The sequence below is a fragment of the Diabrotica virgifera genome, chromosome 10 (assembly GCF_917563875.1).
Source record: "Diabrotica virgifera virgifera chromosome 10, PGI_DIABVI_V3a".
NCBI classification, from domain to species: domain Eukaryota; kingdom Metazoa; phylum Arthropoda; class Insecta; order Coleoptera; family Chrysomelidae; genus Diabrotica; species Diabrotica virgifera.
This window is the reverse complement of record NC_065452.1, coordinates 139,768,796-139,792,294: the sequence shown is the minus strand read 5'-3', so window position 1 is coordinate 139,792,294 and position 23,499 is coordinate 139,768,796. Positions and strand designations below refer to the sequence as shown.

The 23,499-nt window shown below is 35.5% G+C and overlaps 1 protein-coding gene across 1 annotated transcript in view; it reads left to right on the top strand.

Annotated features, from left to right (window-relative positions):
• Positions 1 to 23,499, top strand: part of LOC126893157 (uncharacterized) — a 183,734-nt gene that overhangs the window by 125,883 nt on the left and 34,352 nt on the right. Inside the window, exons 21-25 of the mRNA XM_050663109.1 lie at positions 5,193 to 5,294; positions 7,062 to 7,217; positions 13,526 to 13,627; positions 15,698 to 15,799; positions 22,115 to 22,216. Coding sequence (XP_050519066.1) covers positions 5,193 to 5,294; positions 7,062 to 7,217; positions 13,526 to 13,627; positions 15,698 to 15,799; positions 22,115 to 22,216 — 564 coding nt within the window. The remainder of the gene's footprint in view (positions 1 to 5,192; positions 5,295 to 7,061; positions 7,218 to 13,525; positions 13,628 to 15,697; positions 15,800 to 22,114; positions 22,217 to 23,499) is intronic.

The window sequence follows — 23,499 nt, the reverse complement described above, 5'->3', positions numbered from 1 at the left end:
CTCTGTGGATGCACACGCATACATCTAAGGGACATAATTTAAAGGTAATATTAATGCGTTTATTTTTTACGTAATATTTACTCGTAATAATATTTTATTACGAGTAACAAAGTGTAGGAGTTTTATAGAGAAAGTATACTGTAACTTAATAACGATTTCTATCTTTATAGGAGACTAACTAGTTCGATCCTTGAGCATTAAGGTATCGTAATGAGAGGCACAGATCCAGTAGCAAAAAGATATATTACATTTGTCTCTTTTGACTACGATAAGCGGCAAGATGGATGGAGATGGTACCAAATTTGGAGCTGATTTCTGTAACTTCCGTCGGTTCCAAGTCGTATATTTAGCTCGACTGTAGCTGATGGAAGGCACAAAACAAGTTTCCTGTGCACCACATACCCCATATTTTTTTGCTATTCTATTGCTAATTTATTACGCAAATTAAAAATTTATTGCGTCATCCCCTCAGAGAAAGAGGTGGCCATTCCAGCTTAATATTAAGCTAGAATAGCCAACATTCATATATTCGGAACGAAAGTAGATAGAGAGTTGCTTCCGGTGGCCTATTTTATTGCTATTTAATTGCTAATTTATTACGCAAAATAAAATTTATTGCTTAATTCCCTTCAGAGAAACAGGTGGCTCTTCCAGCTTAATATTAAGCTAGAATAGCCAACATTCATATTTCCGGAACGAAAGTAGATAGAGGGTAGCTTCCGGTATATTTAATTGCTAATTAATTGCTGAAAGATTGGGTATACAAGAATTTACAAACTCACCCCCTTAAAGCCCTACCGTTATCATCATTCCCCGGAATCCACAAAAAGTGAACATAACCAGTTTAAAGACCTAAAACCAAGTTGGTATTTTTTGCTTATTAATTGCTACAGGTCTAAGCCAAATATGAATGTTTTACTTCATCCCCTAACGAGCCACAATGGCTACTGCGGTTTAATACTTAAGGCTACAATACCTAACACTCCTATTTCAGGAAGGAAAGCAGATAGAGGGTAGCTTCTGGCCGCATATTTTATTTTTAATTAATTGCTGAAAGATGGGATATACCAGAATTTACAAACCCACCCCTCCAGCCCCTACACTTATCATCGTTCCACGGATTTCACAAAGAGTGAAAATAACCAGATTAAAAACTTAAAACCCAGTGAGTATTTTTTCTTATTAACTGCTGCAGATCTACGCCAAAAACGATTTTATTGCTTCATCGCTAACGAGAAATAATGGCTACTACGGTTGAATACTTAAGCTACAACACTCAATTCTCCTATTTCAGTAACGAAAGCAGATAGAGGGTCGCTTCCGGCGGCCTATTTTATTGCTAATTAATTGCTAATTTATTACGCAAATTACACATTTATAGCTTCAACCCCTTCAGAGGTATAGGTGGCTATTCCAGCTTAATATTAAGCTAGAATAGCCAACATTCATATTTCCGGAACGAAAACACATAGAGGGTCGCTTCCAGCGGCATATTTTATTGCTAGTTAATTGCTGAAAGATAGGGTATTCAACAATTTACAAACTCACCCCTTCAACCCTACCATCATTTGACGGATTTCACAGAAAGTGAAAATTGCCAGTTTAAAAACCTAAGACTAAGTAGGTTTTTTTCCTAAGTAACTGCTTCTGTGAAATCCGTCGAATGATGATAACGGTAGGGATGAATGGGGTGAGTTTGTAAATTGTTGTATACCCCATCTTTCAGAAATTAGAATTAGAATTCAGAAAGCGGTATATTTTATATGCCGCTATCTGCGGATGCCCTTTATCTGCTTTCGTTCCTGAAATAGCAGTGTTGGGTATTGTAGCTTAAGTATTAAACTGCAGTAGCCATTGTTTCTTGTTATGGGATGAAGCAAAAAAATTGTATTTGACGTAGACCTGCAGCAGTTACTTAGGAAAAAACCTAGTTTGTCTTAGGTTTTTAATCTGGCAATTTTCACTTTCCAGAAAATCCGTCGAATGATGATAACGGTGGGGTTGAAGGGGGTGAGTTTGTAAATTGTTGTATTCCCTATCTTTCAGCAATTAACTAGCAATAAAATATGCCGCTTGAAGCGGCATATTTTATATGCCGCTATCTGCGGATACCCTCTATCTGCTTTCGTTCCTGAAATAGGAGTGTTGGGTATTGTAGCTTAAGAATTAAACCGCAGTAGCTATTGTTTCTCGTTAGGGGATTAAGCAGAAAACTCGATTTTTGCGTAGACCTGCAGAAATTAATTGCCAAAAAAATACCCACTTGGTTTTAAGTCCTTAAACTGGTTATTTTCACTCTTTGTGAAATCCGGGAAACGATGATAATGGTAGGGGTTGGAGGGGTGGGTTTGTAAATTCTGGTATACCCCATCTTTCAGCAATTGATTAGAAATAAAATATGCCGCCAGAAGCGACCCGCTTTCTTTCCTGTAATAGGACTGTTGGGTATTGTAACCTTAAGTATTAAACTGCAGTAGCAATTGTGGCTCGTTAGGGGATGAAGCAAAACATTTATTTTTGGCTTAGATCTGTTGCAATTAATAAGCAAAAAATACCGACTTTGTTTTAGGTCTTTAGACTGGTTATTTTCAAGTTTTGTGGACTCCGGGGAATGATAATGTAACGGTAGGGGTTCAATGGGGTGAGCTTGTAAATTCTTGTAGACCCAATCTTTCAGCAATTAATTAGCAATAAAATATACCGCCGGAGGCTACCCTCTATCTACTATCGTTCCGGAAATATGTGTGTTGGCTATTCTAGCTTAATATTAAGCTGGAATAGCCACCTGTAGCTCTGAAGGGGTTGAAGCTAAAAATTTGTAATTTGCGTAATAAATTAGCCATTAATTAGCAATAAAATAGGCCGCCGGAGGCGACCCTCTATCTGCATTCGTTACTGCAATAAGAGAATTGAGTGTTGTAGCTGAAGTATTCAACCGCATTAGCCATTGTTGCTCGTTAGGGGATGAAGCAGTAAAATCGTTTTTGGCGAAGACCTGCAGCAGTTGCTTAGGAAAAAAATATCCACCTGGTCTTAGATTTTCAAAGTGGTAATTTTGACTTTCTGTGAAATCCGGGGAATGGTGATAACGGTGGGGGTTGGAGGGGGTGAATTTGTAAGTTGTTGTATACCATATCTTTCAGAAATTAATTAGCAATAAAATATGCCGCTGGAAGCGACACTCTATCTGCTTTCGTTCCTGTAATAGGAGTGTTGGTATTGTAGCCTTAAGTATTAAACCGCAGTAACCATTGTGGCTCGTTAGCGGATGAAGCAAAATGTTCATTTTTGGCTTAGACCTGTAGCAATTAATAAGAAAAAATAACCACTTGGTTTTAGGTCTTTAAACTGGTTATTTTCACTTTTTGTGGATTCCGGGGAATGATGATAACGGTAGGGGTTGAAGGGGCTAAATTTGTAAATTCTTGTATACACAATCCTTCAGCAATTAATTAGAAATAAAATATGCCGCTGGAAGCTACCCTGTATCTACTTTGGTCCGGAAATATGAATGTTGGGTTTTCTAGCTTAATATTAAGCTGGAATAGCCACCTGTTTCTCTGAAGGGGGTGAAGCAATAAATTTTTATTTTGCTTAATAAATTAGCAATTAATTAGCAATAAAATAGGCCACCAAAAGCAACTCTCTATCTACTTTCGTTCCGGATATATGAATGTTGGCTATTCTAGCTTAATATTAAGCTGGAATGGCCACCTCTTTCTCTGTAGGGGATGAAGCAATAAATTTTCAATTTACGTAATAAATTAGCAATTAATTAGCAATAAAATAGGCCATCGGAAGCAACTCTCTATCTACTTTCGTTCCGGATATATGAATGTTGGCTATTCTAGCTTAATATTAAGCTGGAATGGCCACCTGTTTCTCTGAATGGGATGAAGCAATAAATTTTTAATTTGCGTAACAAATTAGCAATAAAATAACAAAAAAATAAGGGGTAAGTTGCATGGCTTTCTTATGAAATGGTCATTCTAGCTTAATAGACATATATCTTCCCTTCCTCTTCGCAGTCCCCTTTATGTTTAAGATAATTTCAAGATATTTAAATTGCTATTTATAATTTGGTTGTGTACATATTTCATATATTATATAATATCCAATAACCAAATCAAATCAGTAATTGGAGTACATTTGTCTACGTTTTTTAACAATTTGAGCTACAGTTGTTCAATATTCTATCAGTTAGTTCTCGAAATCAGTTTTCAGGATGTACTGCTTCCGTGTAGGTAAAAACCGTTAAATTTTTGTCGTTGACAAATCTATCACCAATTTCACACCGTTTGCTAAAAGGTAAACAGTTTATTCGTAAAACTCGTATATATTATAAAGTATTGCATGCAGTTTAAAAATCAGTTCATATAAATTGAAAGTCAAAAACAAGACTCGTCGTAAGCGTAGCTCTAAGGCAAGCCGCACACCAAAGAAACATGAAACGAAAAACATGAAACATGAAACTTGAAACATGTTTCATGAAAATAAAACACTGCTAAACAAATCTCAAAGACCGCCTACCAATGAAACGAGGGTGATTCATACTTATGACACATTTTTATTTTCGGAGAGTTTCATAAATGGCCGGACGTAAATTTGTTTAGCAGTGTTTTATTTCCATGAAACGTAATTTACGTTTCATGTTTCTTTGATGTGCCCTGCCCTACCTAATGGGTAATTTATGAAGTAAGTAGTTATGAAACTTAATTCTAGTGCATTTTGGTTAAATAAGAGTTTTTTTATGTAAAAAACTGTTAACATACATGTTTAATCTTATCGCCAGTCTATTAATTAACATTATATTCAAATATAACATTTATAATAATATTACATGATGTTACATATTTAATCTACGGTTACATCATCTAAATTTCTTTTCCAGACTCTTCCCGGAAACGAATTGCAATATTTATTTCTTTATGTGGAAAATGGGAACATAGATAGAGATGGAAAGAATTTCGGGCTGCGTTCTTTGAAAGAAACAGAGCGCGTACGTATATTTGAACGTTCTGTGCTTTGGATCTTTCAGAGAAAGCACTTCACATTCAACGCAACAACAATGAATAGACAATCGAAGCATTAATTATTGTTAATTTGGGAATGTTATTTGTAAGATATTTATAGAGATTTATAGAAATTTTAATACTAGATATTTATATGAATGAACTATGCTAATTTTTCAGACCCAGAAGCAAGACGATCCTCCGGAAGACAAGCTGAGGAAAAAGCAAAATTTAGTTTGCCAAATCGAACAACCAACCTCTGGAAAGAAAGCCGATGATCTAGTTTGTTTGGCTCTGTGGATAGACACGCATACATTGAAGGGACGTAATTAAAAGGTAATATTAATACGTTAATTTTACAGAGTTACAAAGTTTATGAGTTTAATAGAAAAGCTACACTGTTGAGTTATTTACGATTCCTTTTTTTTATAGCAGACTAACTAATCCGATTCTTGAGCATTAAGGTGTCGCACTGAGAGGCACAGATCCAGTAGCAAGACGATACATTACATTGGTCTCTTTTGACTACGACAAACGGCAAGATGGATGGAAATGGTACCAAATTTGGAGCTGATTTCTATAACTTCCGTCGGTTACAAGTCGTTTATTTACCTCGACTCTAGCTGATGGAAGGCACAAAACAAGTTTCCTATGCACCGTTAATATAATACATCGGCTCAGAAATGACGAAAAATAATCTTAGCCTAGATTAAAAATAAAACACATGGTATGTCCCTAGCAAATATTGTGTGGTTTCTTTTGGAATTCATTTATTTGGTACCAAAGTTATCACTTCACTCATTAATAGAGTTTTTATTTTCAGAGAAACTACACTTTCGGCTAATAACAATACCATTTTTTTTTTGTTTTCAAGAGAGAAACTAATGCTAATCGACAACTGATAGACCAGCACAACCAGCCTCTGGAAAGAGAGCCAATGATAAAGTATTTGGCTGTGTGGATGGACACGCATACATTGAAGGGGCATAATTGAAAGGTAATATTAATTCGTTTATTTTACAGAGTTACAAAGTTTAGGAGTTTAATAGAGAAGGTACACTTTAAGTTAATAATGATTTCTTTTTTTATAGCAGACCAGCTAATCCGATTCTTGAGTATTAAGGTCTCGCACTGAGAGGCACAGATCCAGTATCAAAATGCAGACAAGCTAGCGAGGAAAGCAATTTATTTTGACACATCGACCATCGACCAGTACAATCAAGCTCTGGAAAAAGAGCCACTGATCAAGTTCGGCTCTGTGGATGGACACGCATACATTTGAAGGGGCACAATTGAAAGGTGATGTTAATAGGTTAACGTTAAGTTAATAGTTTCAGGATGTACTGCTTCCGTGTAGCAAAAACCGTTAAATTTTTGTCGTTGACAAATCTATCACCAATTTCACACCGTTTCCTAAAAGGTAAAAAGTTTATTCGTAAAACTCGTATATATTATAAAGTATTGCAAGCAGTGTAAAAATCAGTTCATATAAATTGAAAGTCAAATACAAGACTCGTCGTAATCGTAGCTCTAATGGGTAATTTATGAAGTAATTAGTTATGAAACTTAATTCTAGTGGCTCATTTTGGTTAAATAACAGTTTTTTTATGTAAAGAACTGTTAACATACATGTTTAATCTTATCGCCAGTCTATTAATTAACATTATATTCAAATATAACATTTATAATAATATTACATGATCTTACATATTTAATCTACGGTTACATCATCTAAATTTCTTTTCCAGACTCTTCCCGGAAACGAATTGCAATATTTATTTCTTTATGTGGAAAATGGCAACATAGATAGAGATGGATAGAATTTCGGGCTGCGTTTTTTGAAAGAAGCAGAGCGCATACGTATATTTGAACGTATTGTGCTTTGAATCTTTCAGAGAAAGCACTTCACGTTCAACGCAACAACAATGAATAGACAATCGAAGCATTAATTATTGTTAATTTGGGAATATTATTTGTAAGATATTTATAGAGATTTATAGAAATTTTAATACTAGATATTTATATGACTGAACTATGCTAATTCTTCAGACCCAGAAGCAAGACGATCCTCCGGAAGACAAGCTGAGGAAAAAGCAAAATTTATTTTGCCAAATCGAACAACCAATCTCTGGAAAGAAAGCCGATGATCTAGTTTGTATGGCTCTGTGGATAGACACGCATACATTGAAGGGACATAATTACAAGGTAATATTAACACGTTAATTTTACAGAGTTTCCAAATTTGAGTTTAATAGAGAAGCTACACTGTTGAGTTATTTACGATTTCTTTTTTTTTTATAGCAGACTAACTAATCCGATTCTTGAGCATTAAGGTGTCGCACTGAGAGGCACAGATCCAGTAGCAGGACGATACATTACATTGGTCTCTTTTGACTACGACAAGCGGCAAGATGGATGGAGATGGTACCAAATTTGGAGCTGATTTCTGTAACTTCCGTCGGTTACAAGTCGTGTATTTACCTCGACTGTAGCTGATGGAAGGCACAAAACAAGTTTCCTGTGCACCGTTAATATAATACATCGGCTCAGAAATGACGAAAAATAATCTTAGCCTAGATTAAAAATAAAACACGTGGTATATCCCTAGCAAATATTGTGTGGTTTCTTTTGTAATTCATTTATTTGGTACCAAAGTTATCACTTCACTCATTAATAGAGTTTTTATTTTCAGAGAAGCTATTCTTTCAGCTAATAACAATTCCTTTTTTGTTTTCAAGAGAGCAACTAATGCTAATCGACAACTGATAGACCAGCATAACCAGCCCCTGGAAAGAGAACCAATGATCAAGTTTTTTGGCTGTGTGGATGGACACGCATACATTGAAGGGACATAATTGAAAGGTAATATTAATTCGTTTATTTTACAGAGTTACAAAATTTAGGAGTCTAATAGAGAAGGTACACTTTAAGTTAATAACGATTTCTTTTTTTATAGCAGACTAACTCATCCGATTCTTGAGTATTAAGGTGTGCCACTGAGAGGCACAGATCCAGTAGCAAAATGATCCTGCAGCAGACAAGCTAGCGAGGAAAGCAATTTATTTTGACAAATCGACCATCGACCAGTACAATCAAGCACTGGAAAAAGAACCACTGATCAAGTTCGGCTCTCTGGATGGACACGCATACATTTGAAGGGGCATAATTGAAAGGTGATGTTAATAGGTTAATGTTAAGTTAATACTGAAGCTACATTTTAATTAATAACGATTTATTTATTTTATAGGAGACTTACTAATGCGATTCTTTAGCATTAAGGTATCGCACTGAGAGACACAGATCCAGTAGGTAGACGATCCCCCAGAAAAGAAGCTTGCAGGGAAAATAAAATATATGTTACCAAATCGGTAACTGATTGACCAACACAACCAATCCCTGGAAGGAGGGCCACTGATCAAATTTCTTTGGCTCTGTAGATGCACACGCATACATCTAAGGGACATAATTTAAAGGTAATATTAATACGTTTATTTTTTACGTAATATTTACCCGTAATAATATTTTATTACGAGTAACAAAGTGTAGGAGTTTTATAGAGAAATTATACTATAATTTAATAACGATTTCTATCTTTATAGGAGACTAACTAGTTCGATCCTTGAGCATTAAGGTATCGTAATGAGAGGCACAGATCCAGTAGCAAGAAGATACATTACATTGGTCTCTTTTGACTACGACAAGCGGCTAGATGAATCGAGATGGTACCAAATTTGGAGCTGATTTCTGTAACTTCCGTCGGTTCAAAGTCGTATATTTAGCTCGACTGTAGCTGATGGAAGGCACAAAACAAGTTTCCTGTGCACCACATACCCCATATTTTTTTGCTATTCTATTGCTAATTTATTACGCAAATTAAAAATTTATAGCGTCATCCCCTTCAGAGAAAGAGGTGGCCATTCCAGCTTAATATTAAGCTAGAATAGCCAACATTCATATATTTGGAACGAAAGTAGATAGAGAGTTGCTTCCGGTGGCCTATTTTATTGCTTTTTAATTGCTAATTTATTACGCAAAATAAAATTTATTGCTTAATCCCCTTAAGAGAAACAGGTGGCTCTTCCAGCTTAATATTAAGCTAGAATAGCCAACATTCATATTTCCGGAACGAAAGTAGATAGAGGATAGGTTCCGGTATATTTAATTGCTAATTAATTGCTGAAAGATTGGGTATACAAGAATTTACAAACTCACCCCCTTAAAGCCCTACCGTTATCATCATTCCCCGGAATCCACAAAAAGTGAACATAACCAGTTTAAAGACCTAAAACCAAGTTGGTATTTTTTGCTTATTAATTGCTACAGGTCTAAGCCAAATATGAATGGTTTACTTCATCCCCTAACGAGCCACAATGGCTACTGCGGTTTAATACTTAAGGCTACAATACCTAACACTCCTATTTCAGGAAGGAAAGCAGATAGAGGGTAGCTTCTGGCCGCATATTTTATTTTTAATGAATTGCTGAAAGATGGGATATACCAGAATTTACAAACCCAGCCCTCCAGCCCCTACCCTTATCATCGTTCCGCGGATTTCACAAAGAGTGAAAATAACCAGATTAAAAACTTAAAACCCAGTGAGTATTTTTTCTTATTAACTGCTGCAGGTCTACGCCAAAAACGATTTTATTGCTTCATCCCCTAACGAGAAACAATGGCTACTACGGTTGAATACTTAAGCTACAACACTCAATTCTCCTATTTCAGTAACGAAAGCAGATAGAGGGTCGCTTCCGGCGGCCTATTTTATTGCTGATTAATTGCTAATTTATTACGCAAATTACACATTTATAGCTTCAAACCCTTCAGAGATACAGGTGGCTATTCCAGCTTAATATTAAGCTAGAATAGCCAACATTCATATTTCCGGAACGAAAACAGATAGAGGGTCGCTTCCAGCGGCATATTTTATTGCTAGTTAATTGCTGAAAGATAGGGTATTCAACAATTTACAAACCCACCCCTTCAACCCTACCATCATTTGACGGATTTCACAGAAAGTTAAAATTGCCAGTTTAAAAACCTAAGAATAAGTAGGTTTTCTTTCCTAAGTAACTGCTTCTGTGAAATTCCTCGAATGATAATAACGTTAGGGATGAATGTGGTGAGTTTGTAAATTGTTGTATACCTTATCTTTCAGAAATTAACTAGCAATAAAATATGCCGCTGGAAGCGGTATATTTTATATGTCGCTATCTGCCGATACCATTTATCTGCTTTCGTTCCTGAAATAGCAGTGTTGGGTATTGTAGCTTAAGTATTAAACTGCAGTAGCCATTGTTTCTTGTCATGGGATGAAGCAAAAAAATCGTTTTTTACGTAGACCTGCAGCAGTTACTTAGGAAAAAACCTAGTTGGTCTTAGGTTTTTAAACTGGCAATTTTCACTTTCCAGAAAATCCGTCGAATGATGATAACGTTGGGGTTGAAGGGGGTGAGTTTGTAAATTGTTGTATTCCCTATCTTTCAGCAGTTAACTAGCAATAAAATATGCCGCTTGAAGCGGCATATTTTATATGCCGCTATCTGCGGATACCCTCTATCTGCTTTCGTTCCTGAAATAGGAGTGTTGGGTATTGTAGCTTAAGAATTAAACCGCAGTAGCTATTGTTTCTCGTTAGGGGATTAAGCAAAAAACTCGATTTTTGCGTAGACCTGCAGAAATTAATTGCCAAAAAAATACCCACTTGGTTTTAAGTCCTTAAACTGGTTATTTTCACTCTTTGTGAAATCCGGGGAACGATGATACTGGTAGGGGTTGGAGGGGTGGGTTTGTAAATTCTGGTATACCCCATCTATCAGCAATTGATTAGAAATAAAATATGCCGCCAGAAGCGACCCGCTTTCTTTCCTGTAATAGGACTGTTGGGTATTGTAACCTTAAGTATTAAACTGCAGTAGCAATTGTGGCTCGTTAGGGGATCAAGCAAAACATTTATTTTTGGCTTAGATCTGTTGCAATTAATAAGCAAAAAATACCGACTTTGTTTTAGGTCTTTAGACTGGTTATTTTCAAGTTTTGTGGATTCCGGGGAATGATAATATAACGGAAGTGGTTGAAGGGGGTGAGCTTGTAAATTCTTGTATACCCAATCTTTCAGCAATTAATTAGCAATAAAATATACCGCCGGAGGCTACCCTCTATCTACTTTCGTTCCGGAAATATGTGTGCTGTCTATTCTAGCTTAATATTAAGCTGGAATAGCCACCTGTAGCTCTGAAGGGGTTGAAGCTAAAAATTTGTAATTTGCGTAATAAATTAGCCATTAATTAGCAATAAAATAGGCCGCCGGAGGCGACCCTCTATCTGCATTCGTTAATGCAATAGGAGAATTGAGTGTTGTAGCTGAAGTATTCAACCGCATTAGCCATTGTTGCTCGTTAGGGGATGAAGCAGTAAAATTGTTTTTGGCGAAGACCTGCAGCAGTTGCTTAGGAGAAAAATATCCACCTGGTCTTAGATTTTCAAAGTGGTAATCTTGACTTTCTGTGAAATCCGGGGAATGGTTATAACGGTGGGGGTTGGAGGGGGTGAATTTGTAAGTTGTTGTATACCATATCTTTCAGAAATTAATTAGCAATAAAATATGCCGCTGGAAGCGACACTCCATCTGCTTTCGTTCCTGTAATAGGAGTGTTGGTATTGTAGCCTTAAGTATTAAACCGCAGTAGCCATTGTGGCTCGTTAGGGGATGAAGCAAAACATTCATTATTGGCTTAGACCTGTAGCAATTAATAAGAAAAAATAACCACTTGGTTTTAGGTCTTTAAACTGGTTATTTTCACTTTTTGTGGATTCCGGGGAATGATGTTAACGGTAGGGGTTGAAGGGGCTAAATTTGTAAATTCTTGTATACACAATCCTTCAGCAATTAATTAGAAATAAAATATGCCGCTGGAAGCTACCCTGTATCTACTTTGGTTCCGGAAATATTAATGTTGGGTTTTCTAGCTTAATATTAAGCTGGAATAGCCACCTGTTTCTCTGAAGGGGGTGAAGCAATAAATTTTTATTTTGCTTAATAAATTAGCAATTAATTAGCAATAAAATAGGCCACCAAAAGCAACTCTCTATCTACTTTCGTTCCGGATATATGAATGTTGGTTATTCTAGCTTAATATTAAGCTGGAATGGCCACCTCTTTCTCTGAAGGGAATGAAGCAATAAATTTTTATTTTACGTAATAAATTAGCAATTAATTAGCAATAAAATAGGCCAGCGGAAGCAACTCTCTATCTACTTTCGTTCCGGATATATGAATGTTGGCTATTCTAGCTTAATATTAAGCTGGAATGGCCACTTGTTTCTCTGAATGGGATGAAGCAATAAATTTTTAATTTGCGTAACAAATTAGCAATAAAATAGCAAATAATTATGGGGTAAGTTTCATGGCTTCCTTATGAAATGGTCATTCTAGCTTAATAGACATATATATATATATATATCTCCCCTTCCTCTTCGCAGTCCCCTTTATGTTCAATATAATTTCAAGATATTTAAATTTCTATTTATAATTTGGTTGTGTACATATTTCATATATTATATAATATCCAATAACCAAATCAAATCAGTAATTGGAGTACATTTGTCTACGTTTTTTAACAATTTGAGCTACAGTTGTTCAATATTCTATCAGTTCCTAAAAGGTAAACAGTTTATTCGTAAAACTCGTATATATTATAAAGTATTGCATGCAGTTTAAGAATCAGTTCATACAAATTGAAAGTCAAAAACAAGACTCGTCGTAAGCGTAGCTCTAAGGCAAGCCGCACACCAAAGGAACATGAAACGAAAAACATGAAACATGAAACTTGAAATATGTTTCATGAAAATAAAACACTGCTAAACAAATCTCAAAGTCCGCCTACCAATGAAACGAGTGTGATTCATGCTTATGACACATTTTTATTTTCGGAGAGTTTCATAAATGGCCGGACGTATATTTGTTTAGCAGTGTTACTTTGATGTGCCCTGAACTACCTAATGGTTAATTTATGAAGTAATTAGTTATGAAACTTAATTCTAGTGCATTTTGGTTAAATAACACTTTTTTATGTAAAAAACTGTTAACATACATGTTTAATCTTATCGCCAGTCTATTAATTAACATTATATTCAAATATAACATTTATAATAATATTACATGATCTTACATATTTAATCTACGGTTACATCATCTAAATTTCTTTTCCAGACTCTTCCCGGAAACGAATTGCAATATTTATTTCTTTATGTGGAAAATGGCAACATAGATAGAGATGGAAAGAATTTCGGGCTGCGTTCTTTGAAAGAAGCAGAGCGCATACGTATATTTGAACGTATTGTGCTTTGAATCTTTCAGAGAAAGCACTTCACGTTCAACGCAACAACAATGAATAGACAATCGAAGCATTAATTATTGTTAATTTGGGAATGTTATTTGTAAGATATTTATAGAGATTTATAGAAATTTTAATACTAGATATTTATATGAATGAACTATGCTAATTTTTCAGACCCAGAAGCAAGACGATCCTCCGGAAGACAAGCTGAGGGAAAAGCAAAATTTAGTTTGCCAAATCGAACAACCAATCTCTGGAAAGAAAGCCGATGATCTAGTTTGTTTGGCTCTGTGGATAGACACGCATACATTGAAGGGACGTAATTAAAAGGTAATATTAATACGTTAATTTTACAGAGTTACAAAGTTTATGAGTTTAATAGAAAAGCTACACTGTTGAGTTATTTACGATTCCTTTTTTTTATAGCAGATTAACTAATCCGATTCTTGAGCATTAAGGTGTCGCACTGAGAGGCACAGATCCAGTAGCAAGACGATACATTACATTGGTCTCTTTTGACTACGACAAACGGCAAGATGGATGGAGATGGTACCAAATTTGGAGCTGATTTCTATAACTTCCGTCGGTTACAAGTCGTTTATTTACCTGGACTGTAGCTGATGGAAGGCACAAAACAAGTTTCCTGTGCACCGTTAATATAATACATCCGCTCAGAAATGACGAAAAATAATCTTAGCCTAGATTAAAAATAAAACACATGGTATATCCCTAGCAAATATTGTGTGGCTTCTTTTGGAATTCATTTATTTGGTACCAAAGTTATCACTTCACTCATTAATAGAGTTTTTATTTTCAGAGAAACTACACTTTCAGCTAATAACAATTCCTTTTTTTTTTGTTTTCAAGAGAGAAACTAATGCTAATCGACAACTGATAGACCAGCACAGCCAGCCCCTGGAAAGAGAGCCAATGATCAAGTTTTTTGGCTGTGTGGATGGACACATATACATTGAAGGGGCATAATTGAAAGGTAATATGAATTCGTTTATTTTAGAGAGTTACAAAGTTTAGGAGTTTAATAGAGAAGGTACACTTTAAGTTAATAATGATTTTTTTTTTATAGCAGACTAACTAATCCGATTCTTGAGTATTAAGGTGTCGCACTGAGAGGCACAGATCCAGTAGTAAAATGATCCTGCAGCAGAAAAGCTAGCGAGGAAAGCAATTTATTTTGACAAATCGACCATCGACCAGTACAATCAAGCTCTGGAAAAAGAGCCACTGATCAAGTTCGGCTCTGTGGATGGACACGCATATATTTGAAGGAGCATAATTGAAAGGTGATGTTAATAGGTTAACGTTAAGTTAATAGTTTCAGGATGTACTGCTTCCGTGTAGCAAAACCCGTTAAATTTTTGTCGTTGACAAATCTATCACCAATTTCACACCGTTTCCTAAAAGGTAAAAAGTTTATTCGTAAAACTCGTATATATTATAAAGTATTGCAAGCAGTGTAAAAATCAGTTCATATAAATTGAAAGTCAAAAACAAGACTCGTCGTAAGCGTAGCTCTAATGGGTAATTTATGAAGTAATTAGTTATGAAACTTATTTCTAGTTGCTCATTTTGGTTAAATAACAGTTTTTTTATGTAAAAAACTGTTAACATACATGTTTAATCACATCGCCAGTCTATTAATTAACATTATATTCAAATATAACATTTATAATAATATTACATGATCTTACATATTTAATCTACGGTTACACCATCTAAATTTCTTTTCCAGACTCTTCCCGGAAGCGAATTGCAATATTTATTTCTTTATGTGGAAAATGGCAACATAGATAGATATGGAAAGAATTTCGGGCTGCGATCTTTGAAAGAAGCAGAGCGCGTACGTATATTTGAACGTACTATGTTTTGGATCTTTCAGAGAAAGCACTTCACATTCAACGCAACAACAATGAATAGACAATCGAAGCATTAATTATTGTTAATTATATTCAAATATAACATTTATAATAATATTACATGACTTACATATTTAATCTACGGTTACATCATCTAAATTTCTTTTCCAGACTCTTCCCGGAAACGAATTGCAATATTTATTTCTTTATGTGGAAAATGGCAACATAGATAGAGATGGAAAGAATTTCGGGCTGCGTTCTTTGAAAGAAGCAGAGCGCGTACGTATATTTGAACGTACTATGTTTTGGATCTTTCAGAGAAAGCACTTCACATTCAACGCAACAACAATGAATAGACAATCGAAGCATTAATTATTGTTAATTTGGGAATATTGTTTGTAAAATATTTATAGATTTTTTATAGAAATTTAGTACTAGATATTTATATGACTGAACCATGCTAATTTTTCAGACCCAGAAGCAAGACGATCCTCCGGAAGACAAGCTGAGCAAAAAGCAAACTTTATTTTGCCAAATCGGACAACCAATCTTTGAAAAGAAAGCCGATGATCTAGTTTGTTTGGCTCTGTGGATAGACACGCATACATTGAAGGGACATAATTAAAAGGTAATATTAATATTTTAATTTTACAGAGTTACAAAATTTATGAGTTTAATAGAAAAGCTACACTGTTGAGTTATTTACGATTTCTTTTTTTTATAGCATACCAACTAATCCGATTCTTGAGCATTAAGGTGTCGCACTGAGAGACACAGATCCAGTAGCAAGACGATACATTACATTCGTCTCTTTTGACTACGGCAAACGGCAAGATGGATGGAAATGGTACCAAATTTGGAGCTGATTTCTGTAACTTCCGTCGGTTACAAGTCGTGTATTTACCTCGACTGTAGCTGATGGAAGGCACAAAACAAGTTTCCTGTACACCGTTAATATCGGATCAGATCAGAAATGACGAAAAATAATCTTAGCCTAGATTAAAAATAAAACACATGGTATATCCCTAGCAAATATTGTGTGGTTTATTTTGGAATTCATTTATTTGGTACCAAAGTTATCACTTCACTCATTAATAGAGTTTTTATTTTCAGAGAAGCTACTCTTTCAGCTAATAACAATTCCTTTTTTGGTTTTCGAGAGAGCAACTAATGCTAATCGACAACTGATAGACCAGCACAACCAGTCCCTCGAAAGAGAGCCAATGATGAAGTTGGTTTGGCTGTGTGGATGGACACGCATACGCATACATTGAAAGGGCATAATTGAAAGGTAATATAAATTCGTTTATTTTACAGAGTTACAAAGTTTAGTAGTTTAATAGAGAAGGTACACTTTAAGTTAATAACGATTTCTTTTTTTTTTTTATAGCAGACTAACTCATCCGATTCTTGAGTATTAAGGTGTCGCACTGGGAGGCACAGATCCAGTAGCAAAATGATCCTGCAGCAGACAAGCTAGCGAGAAAAGCAATTGACTTTGACAAATCGACCATCGACCAGTACAATCAAGCTCTGGAAAAAGAGCCACTGATCAAGTTCGGCTCTGTGGATGGACACGCATACATTTGAAGGGGCATAATTGAAAGGTGATGTTAATAGGTTAATGTTAAGTTAATAGTGAAGCTACATTTTAAGTAATAACGATTTATTTATTTTATAGGAGACTTACTAATGCGATTCTTTAGCATTAAGGTATCGCACTGAGAGACACAGATCCGGTAGGAAGACGATCCCCCAGAAAAGAGGCTTGCAGGGAAAATAAAATCTATGTTACCAAATCGGTAACTGATTGACCAACACAACCAATCCCTGGAATGAGGGCCACTGATCAAATTTCTTTGGCTCTGTAGATGCACACGCATACATCTAAGGGATATAATTTATAGGTAATATTAATACGTTTATTTTTTACGTAATATTTACTCGTAATAATATTTTATTACGAGTAACAAAGTGTAGGAGTTTTTTTAGAGAAAGTATACTGTAACTTAATAACAATTTCTATCTTTATAGGAGACTAACTAGTCCGATCCTTGAGCATTAAGCTATCGTAATGAGAGGCACAGATCCAGTAGCAAAAAGATACATTACATTGGTCTCTTTTGACTACGACAAGCGGCAAGATGGATGGAGATGGTACCAAATTTGGAGCTGATTTCTGTAACTTCCGTCGGTTATAAGTCGTGTATTGACCTCGACTGTAGCTGATGGAAGGCACAAAACAAGTTTCCTGTGCACCACATACCCCATATTTTTTTGCTATTTTATTGCTAATTTATTACGCAAATTAAAAATTTATTGCGTCATCCCCTTCAGAGAAACAGGTGGCCATTCCAGCTTAATATTAAGCTAGAATAGCCAATATTCATATATTCGGAACGAAAGTAGATAGAGAGTTGCTTCCGGTGGCCTATTTATTGCTATTTAATTGCTAATTTATTACGTAAAATAAAAATTTATTGCTTAATCCCCTTCAGAGAAACAGGTGGCTCTTTCAGCTTAATATTAAGCTAGAATAGCCAACATTCATATTTGCGGAACGAAAGTAGATAGAGGGTAGCTTCCGTTATATTTTATTACTAATTAATTGCTGAAAGATTGGGTATAAAAGAATTTACAAACTCGCCCCCTTCAACCCCTACCGTTATCATCATTCCCGGGAATCCACAAAAAGTGAACATAACCAGTTTAAAGACATAAAACCCAGTTGGTATTTTTTGCTTATTAATTGCTACAGGTCTAACCCAAATATGAATGTTTTGCTTCATCCCCTAATGAGCCACAAGGGCTACTGCAGTTTAATACTTAACGCTACAATACCTAACACTCCTATTTCAGGGAAGAAAGCAGATAGAGGGTCGCTTCTGGCGGCATATTTTATTTTTAATTAATTGCTGAAAGATGGGATATACCAGAATTTACAAACCCACCCCACCAGCCCCTAACGTTATCATCGTTCCACGGATTTCACAAAGAGTGAAAATAACCAGATTAAAAACTTAAAACCCAGTGAGTATTTTTTCTTATTAACTGCTGCAAGCCTACGCCAAAAACGATTTTATTGCTTCATCCCTAACGAGAAGCAATGGCTACTACGGTTGAATACTTAAGCTTCAACACTCAATTCTCCTATTTCAGTAACGAAAGCAGATAGAGGGTCGCTTCCGGCGGCCTATTTAATTGCTAATTAATTGCTAATTTATTGCGCAAATTACAAATTTATAGCTTCAACCCCTTCAGAGATACAGGTGTCTATTCCAGCATAATATTAAGCTAGAATAGCCAATATTCATATTTCCGGAACGAAAACAGATAGAGGGTCGCTTCCAGCGGCATATTTTATTGCTAGTTAATTGCTGAAAGATAGTGAATTCAACAATTTACAAACTCACCCCCTTCAACCCTACCATCATTTGACGGATTTCACAGAAAATGAAAATTGCCAGTTTAAAAACCTAAGACTAACTAGGTTTTTTTCCTAAGTAACTGCTTCTATGAAATCCGTCGAATGATGATAACGGTAGGGTTGAATGGGGTGAGTTTGTAAATTGCTGTATACCCAATCTTTCAGAAATTAACTAGCAATAAACTAGCGGTATATTTTATATGCCGCTATCTGCGGATACCCTTTATCTGCTTTCGTTCCTGAAATAGCAGTGTTGGGTATTGTAGCTTAAGTATTAAACTGCAGTAGCCATTGTTTCTTGTTAGGGGATGAAGCAAAAAAACCGTTTTTGACGTAGACCTGCAGCAGTTACTTAGGAAAAAACCTAGTTGGTCTTAGGTTTTTAAACTCGAAATTTTCACTGTCCATGAAATCCGTCGAATGATGATAACGGTAGGGTTGAAGGGGGTAAGTTTGTAAATTGTTGTATTCCCTATCTTTCAGCAATTAATTAGCAATAAAATATGCCGCTTGAAGCGGCCTATTTTATATGCCGCTATCTGCGGATAGCGTCTATCTGCTTTCGTTCCTGAAATAGGAGTGTTGGGTATTGTAGCTTAAGATTTAAACCGCAGAAAGCTATTGTTTCTCGTTAGGGGATGAAGCAAAAAACTCAATTTTTGCGTAGACCTGCAGAAATTAATTGCCAAAAAAATACCCACTTGGTTTTAATCCCTTAAACTGGTTATTTTTACTCTTTGTGAAATCCGGGGAACGATGATAATGGTAAAGGTTGGAGGGGTCGGTTTGTAAATTCTGGTATACCCCATCTTTCAGCAATTGATTAGAAATAAAGTATGCCGCCAGAAGCGACCCTCTATCTGCTTTCTTTCCTGTAATAGGACTGTTGGGTATTGTAACCTTAAGTATTAAACTGCGGTAGCAATTGTGGCTCGTTAGGGGATGAAGCAAAACATTTGTTTTTGGCTTAGATCTGTTGCAATAAATAAGCAAAAATACCGACTTTGTTTTAGGTCTTTAAACTGGTTATTTTCAAGTTTTGTGGATTCCGGGGAATGATAATATAACGGAAGGGGTTGAAGGGGGTGAGCTTGTAAATTCTTGTATACCCAATTTTTCACCAATTAATTAGCAATAAAATATACTGCCGGAAGCTACACTCTATCTACTTTCGTTCCGGAAATATGTGTGTTGGCTATTCTAGCTTAATATTAAGCTGGAATAGCCACCTGTACCTCTGAAGGGATTAAAGCTAAAAATTTGTAATTTGCGTAATAAATTAGCAATAAAATAGGCCGCCGGAAGCGACCCTATATCTGCTTTCGTTACTGCAATAGGAGAATTGAGTGTTGTAGCTGAAGTATTCAACCGCAGTAGCCACTGTTGCTCGTTAGGGGATGAAGCAGTAAAATCGTTTTTGGCGTAGACCTGCAGCAGTTGCTTAGGAAAAAATCTCCACCTGGTCTTAGATTTTCAAAGTGGTAAATTTGACTTTCTGTGAAATCCGGGGAATGGTGATAACGGTGGTGTTTGGAGGGTGTGAATTTGTAAGTTGTTGTATGCCATATCTTTCAGAAATTAATTAGCAATAAAATATGCCGCTGGAAGCGACACTCTATCTGCTTTCGTTCCTGTAATAGGAGTGTTGGTATTGTAGTCTTAAGTATTAAACCGCAGTAGCCATTGTGGCTCGTTAGGGGATGAAGCTCAACATTCATTTTTGGCTTAGACCTGTAGCAATTAATAAGAAAAAATACCCACTTGGTTTTAGGTCTTTAAACTGGTTATTTTAACTTTTTGTGGATTCCGGGGAATGATGATTACGGTAGGGGTTGAAGGGGCTAAGTTTGTAAATTCTTGTATACACAATCCTTCAGCAATTAATTAGCAATAAAATATGCCACTGGAAGCTACCCTGTATCTACTTTGGTTCCGGAAATATTAATATTGGGTTTTCTAGCTTAATATTAAGTTGGAATAGCCACCTGTTTCTCTGAAGGGGGTAAAGCAATAAATTTTTATTTTGCGTATTAAATTAGCAATTAATTAGCAATAAAATAGGCCAGCGGAAGCAACCTTCTATCTACTTTCGTTCCGGATATATGAATGGTGGATATTCTAGATTAATATTAAGCTGGAATGGCCACCTGTTTCTCTGAATGGGATGAAGCAATAAATTTTTAATTTGCGCAATAAATTAGCAATAAAATAGCAAAAAAATATGGGGTAAGTTTCATGGCTCCCTTATGAAATGGTCATTCTAGCTTAATAGACATATATCTTCCCTTCCTCTTCGCAGTCCCCTTTATGTTTAAGATAATTTCAAGATATTTAAATTGCTATTTATAATTTGGTTGTGTACATATTTCATATATTATATAATATCCAATAACCAAATCAAATCAGTAATTGGAGTACATTTGTCTACGTTTTTTAACAATTTGGGCTACAGTTGTTCAATATTCTATCAGTTAATTCTCGAAATCAGTTTTCAGGATGTACTGCTTCCGTGTAGGTAAAAACCGTTAAATTTTTGTCGTTGACAAATCTATCACCAATTTCACACCGTTTCCTAAAAGGTAAAAAGTTTATTCGTAAAACTCGTATATATTATAAATTATTGCATGCAGTGTAAAAATCAGTTCATATAAATTGAAATTCAAAAGCAAGACTCGTCGTAAGCTTACCTCTAAGGCAAGCCGCACACCAAAGAAACATGAAACGAAAAACATGAAACATGAAACGTGAAACATGTTTCATGAAAATAAAACACTGCTAAACATATCTCAAAGTGCGCCTACCAATGAAACGAGTGTGCTTTATGCTTATGACAAATTTTTATTTTCGGAGAGTTTCATAAATGGCCGGACGTATATTTGTTTAGCAGTGTTTTATTTCCATGAAACGTAATTTACGTTTCATGTTTGTTTGATGTGCCCTGCCCTTCCAATGGGTAATTTATGAAGTAATTACTTATGAAACTTAATTCTAGCGCATTTTGGTTAAATAACAGTTTTTTTATGTAAAAAACTGTTAACATACATGTTTAATCTTATCGCCAGTCTATTAATTAACATTATATTCAAATATAACATTTATAATAATATTACATGATCTTATATATTTAATCTACGGTTACATCATCTAAATTCCTTTTCCAGACTCTTCCCGGAAACGAATTGCAATATTTATTTCTATATGTGGAAAATGGCAACATAGATAGAGATGGAAAGAATTTCGGGCTGCGTTCTTTGAAAGAAACAGAGCGCGTACGTATATTTGAACGTACTGCGCTTTGGATCTTTCAGAGAAAGCACTTCACATTCAACGCAACAACAATGAATAGACAATCGAAGCATTAATTATTGGTAATTTGGGAATATTAGTTGTAAGATATTTATAGAGATTTATAGAAATTTTAATACTAGATATTTATATGACTGAACTATGCTAATTTTTCAGACCCAGAAGCAAGACGATCCTCCGGAAGACAAGCTGAGAAAAAAGCAAAATTTATTTTGCCAAACCGAACAACTAATCTCTGGAAAGAAAGCCGATGATCTAGTTTGTTTGGCTCTGTGGATAGACACGCATACATTGAAGGGACATAATTAAAAGGATTAAAAGGTAATATTAATACGTTAATTTTACAGAGTTACAAAATTTGAGTTTAATAGAAAAGCTACACTGTTGAGTTATTTACGATTTCTTTTTTTATAGCAGACTAACTAATCCGATTCTTGAGCATTAAGGTGTCGCACTGAGAGGCACAGATCCGGTAGCAAGACGATACATTACATTGGTCTCTTTTGACTACGACAAACGGCAAGATGGATGGAGATGGTACCAAATTTGGAGCTGATTTCTGTAACTTCCGTCGGTTACAAGTCGTGTATTTACCTCGACTGTAGCTGATGGAAGGCACAAAACAAGTTTCCTGTGCATCACATAGCCCATATTTTTTGCTATTTTATTGCTAATTTATTACGCAAATTAAAAATTTATTGCGTCATCCCCTTCAGAGAAACAGTATAACAATATTAAGCAGATTAAAAACTTAAAACCCAGTGAGTATTTTTTCTTATTAACTGCTGCAAGCCTACGCCAAAAACGATTTTATTGCTTCATCCCCTAACGAGAAGCAATGGCTACTACGGTTGAATCCTTAAGCTTCAACACTCAATTCTCCTATTTCAGTAACGAAAGCAGATAGAGGGTTGCTTCCGGCGGCCTATTTTATTGCTAATTAATTGATAATTTATTACGCAAATTACAAATTTATAGCTTCAACGCCTTCAGAGATACAGGTGGCTATTCCAGCTTAATATTAAGCTAGAATAGCCAACATTCATATTTCCGGAACGAAAACAGATAGAGGGTCGCTTCCAGCGACATATTTTATTGCTAGTTAATTGCTGAAAGATAGGAAATTCAACAATTTACAAACTCACCTCCTTCAACCCTACCATCATTTGACGGATTTCACAGAAAATGAAAATTGCCAGTTTAAAAACCTAAGACTAAATAGGTTTTTTTTCCTAAGTAACTGCTTCTGTGAAATCCGTCGAATGATGATAACGGTAGGGTTGAATGGGGTGAGTTTGTAAATTGTTGTATACCCTATCTTTCAGAAATTAACTAGTAATAAAATATGCCGCTGGAAGCAGCATATTTTATATGCCGCTATCTGCGGATACCTTTTATCTGCTTTCGTTCCTGAAATAGCAGTGTTGGGTATTGTAACTTAAGTATTAAACTGCAGTAGCCATTGTCTCTTGTTAGGGGATGAAGCAAAAAAAATCGTTTTTGACGTAGACCTGCAGCAGTTACTTAGGAAAAAACCTAGT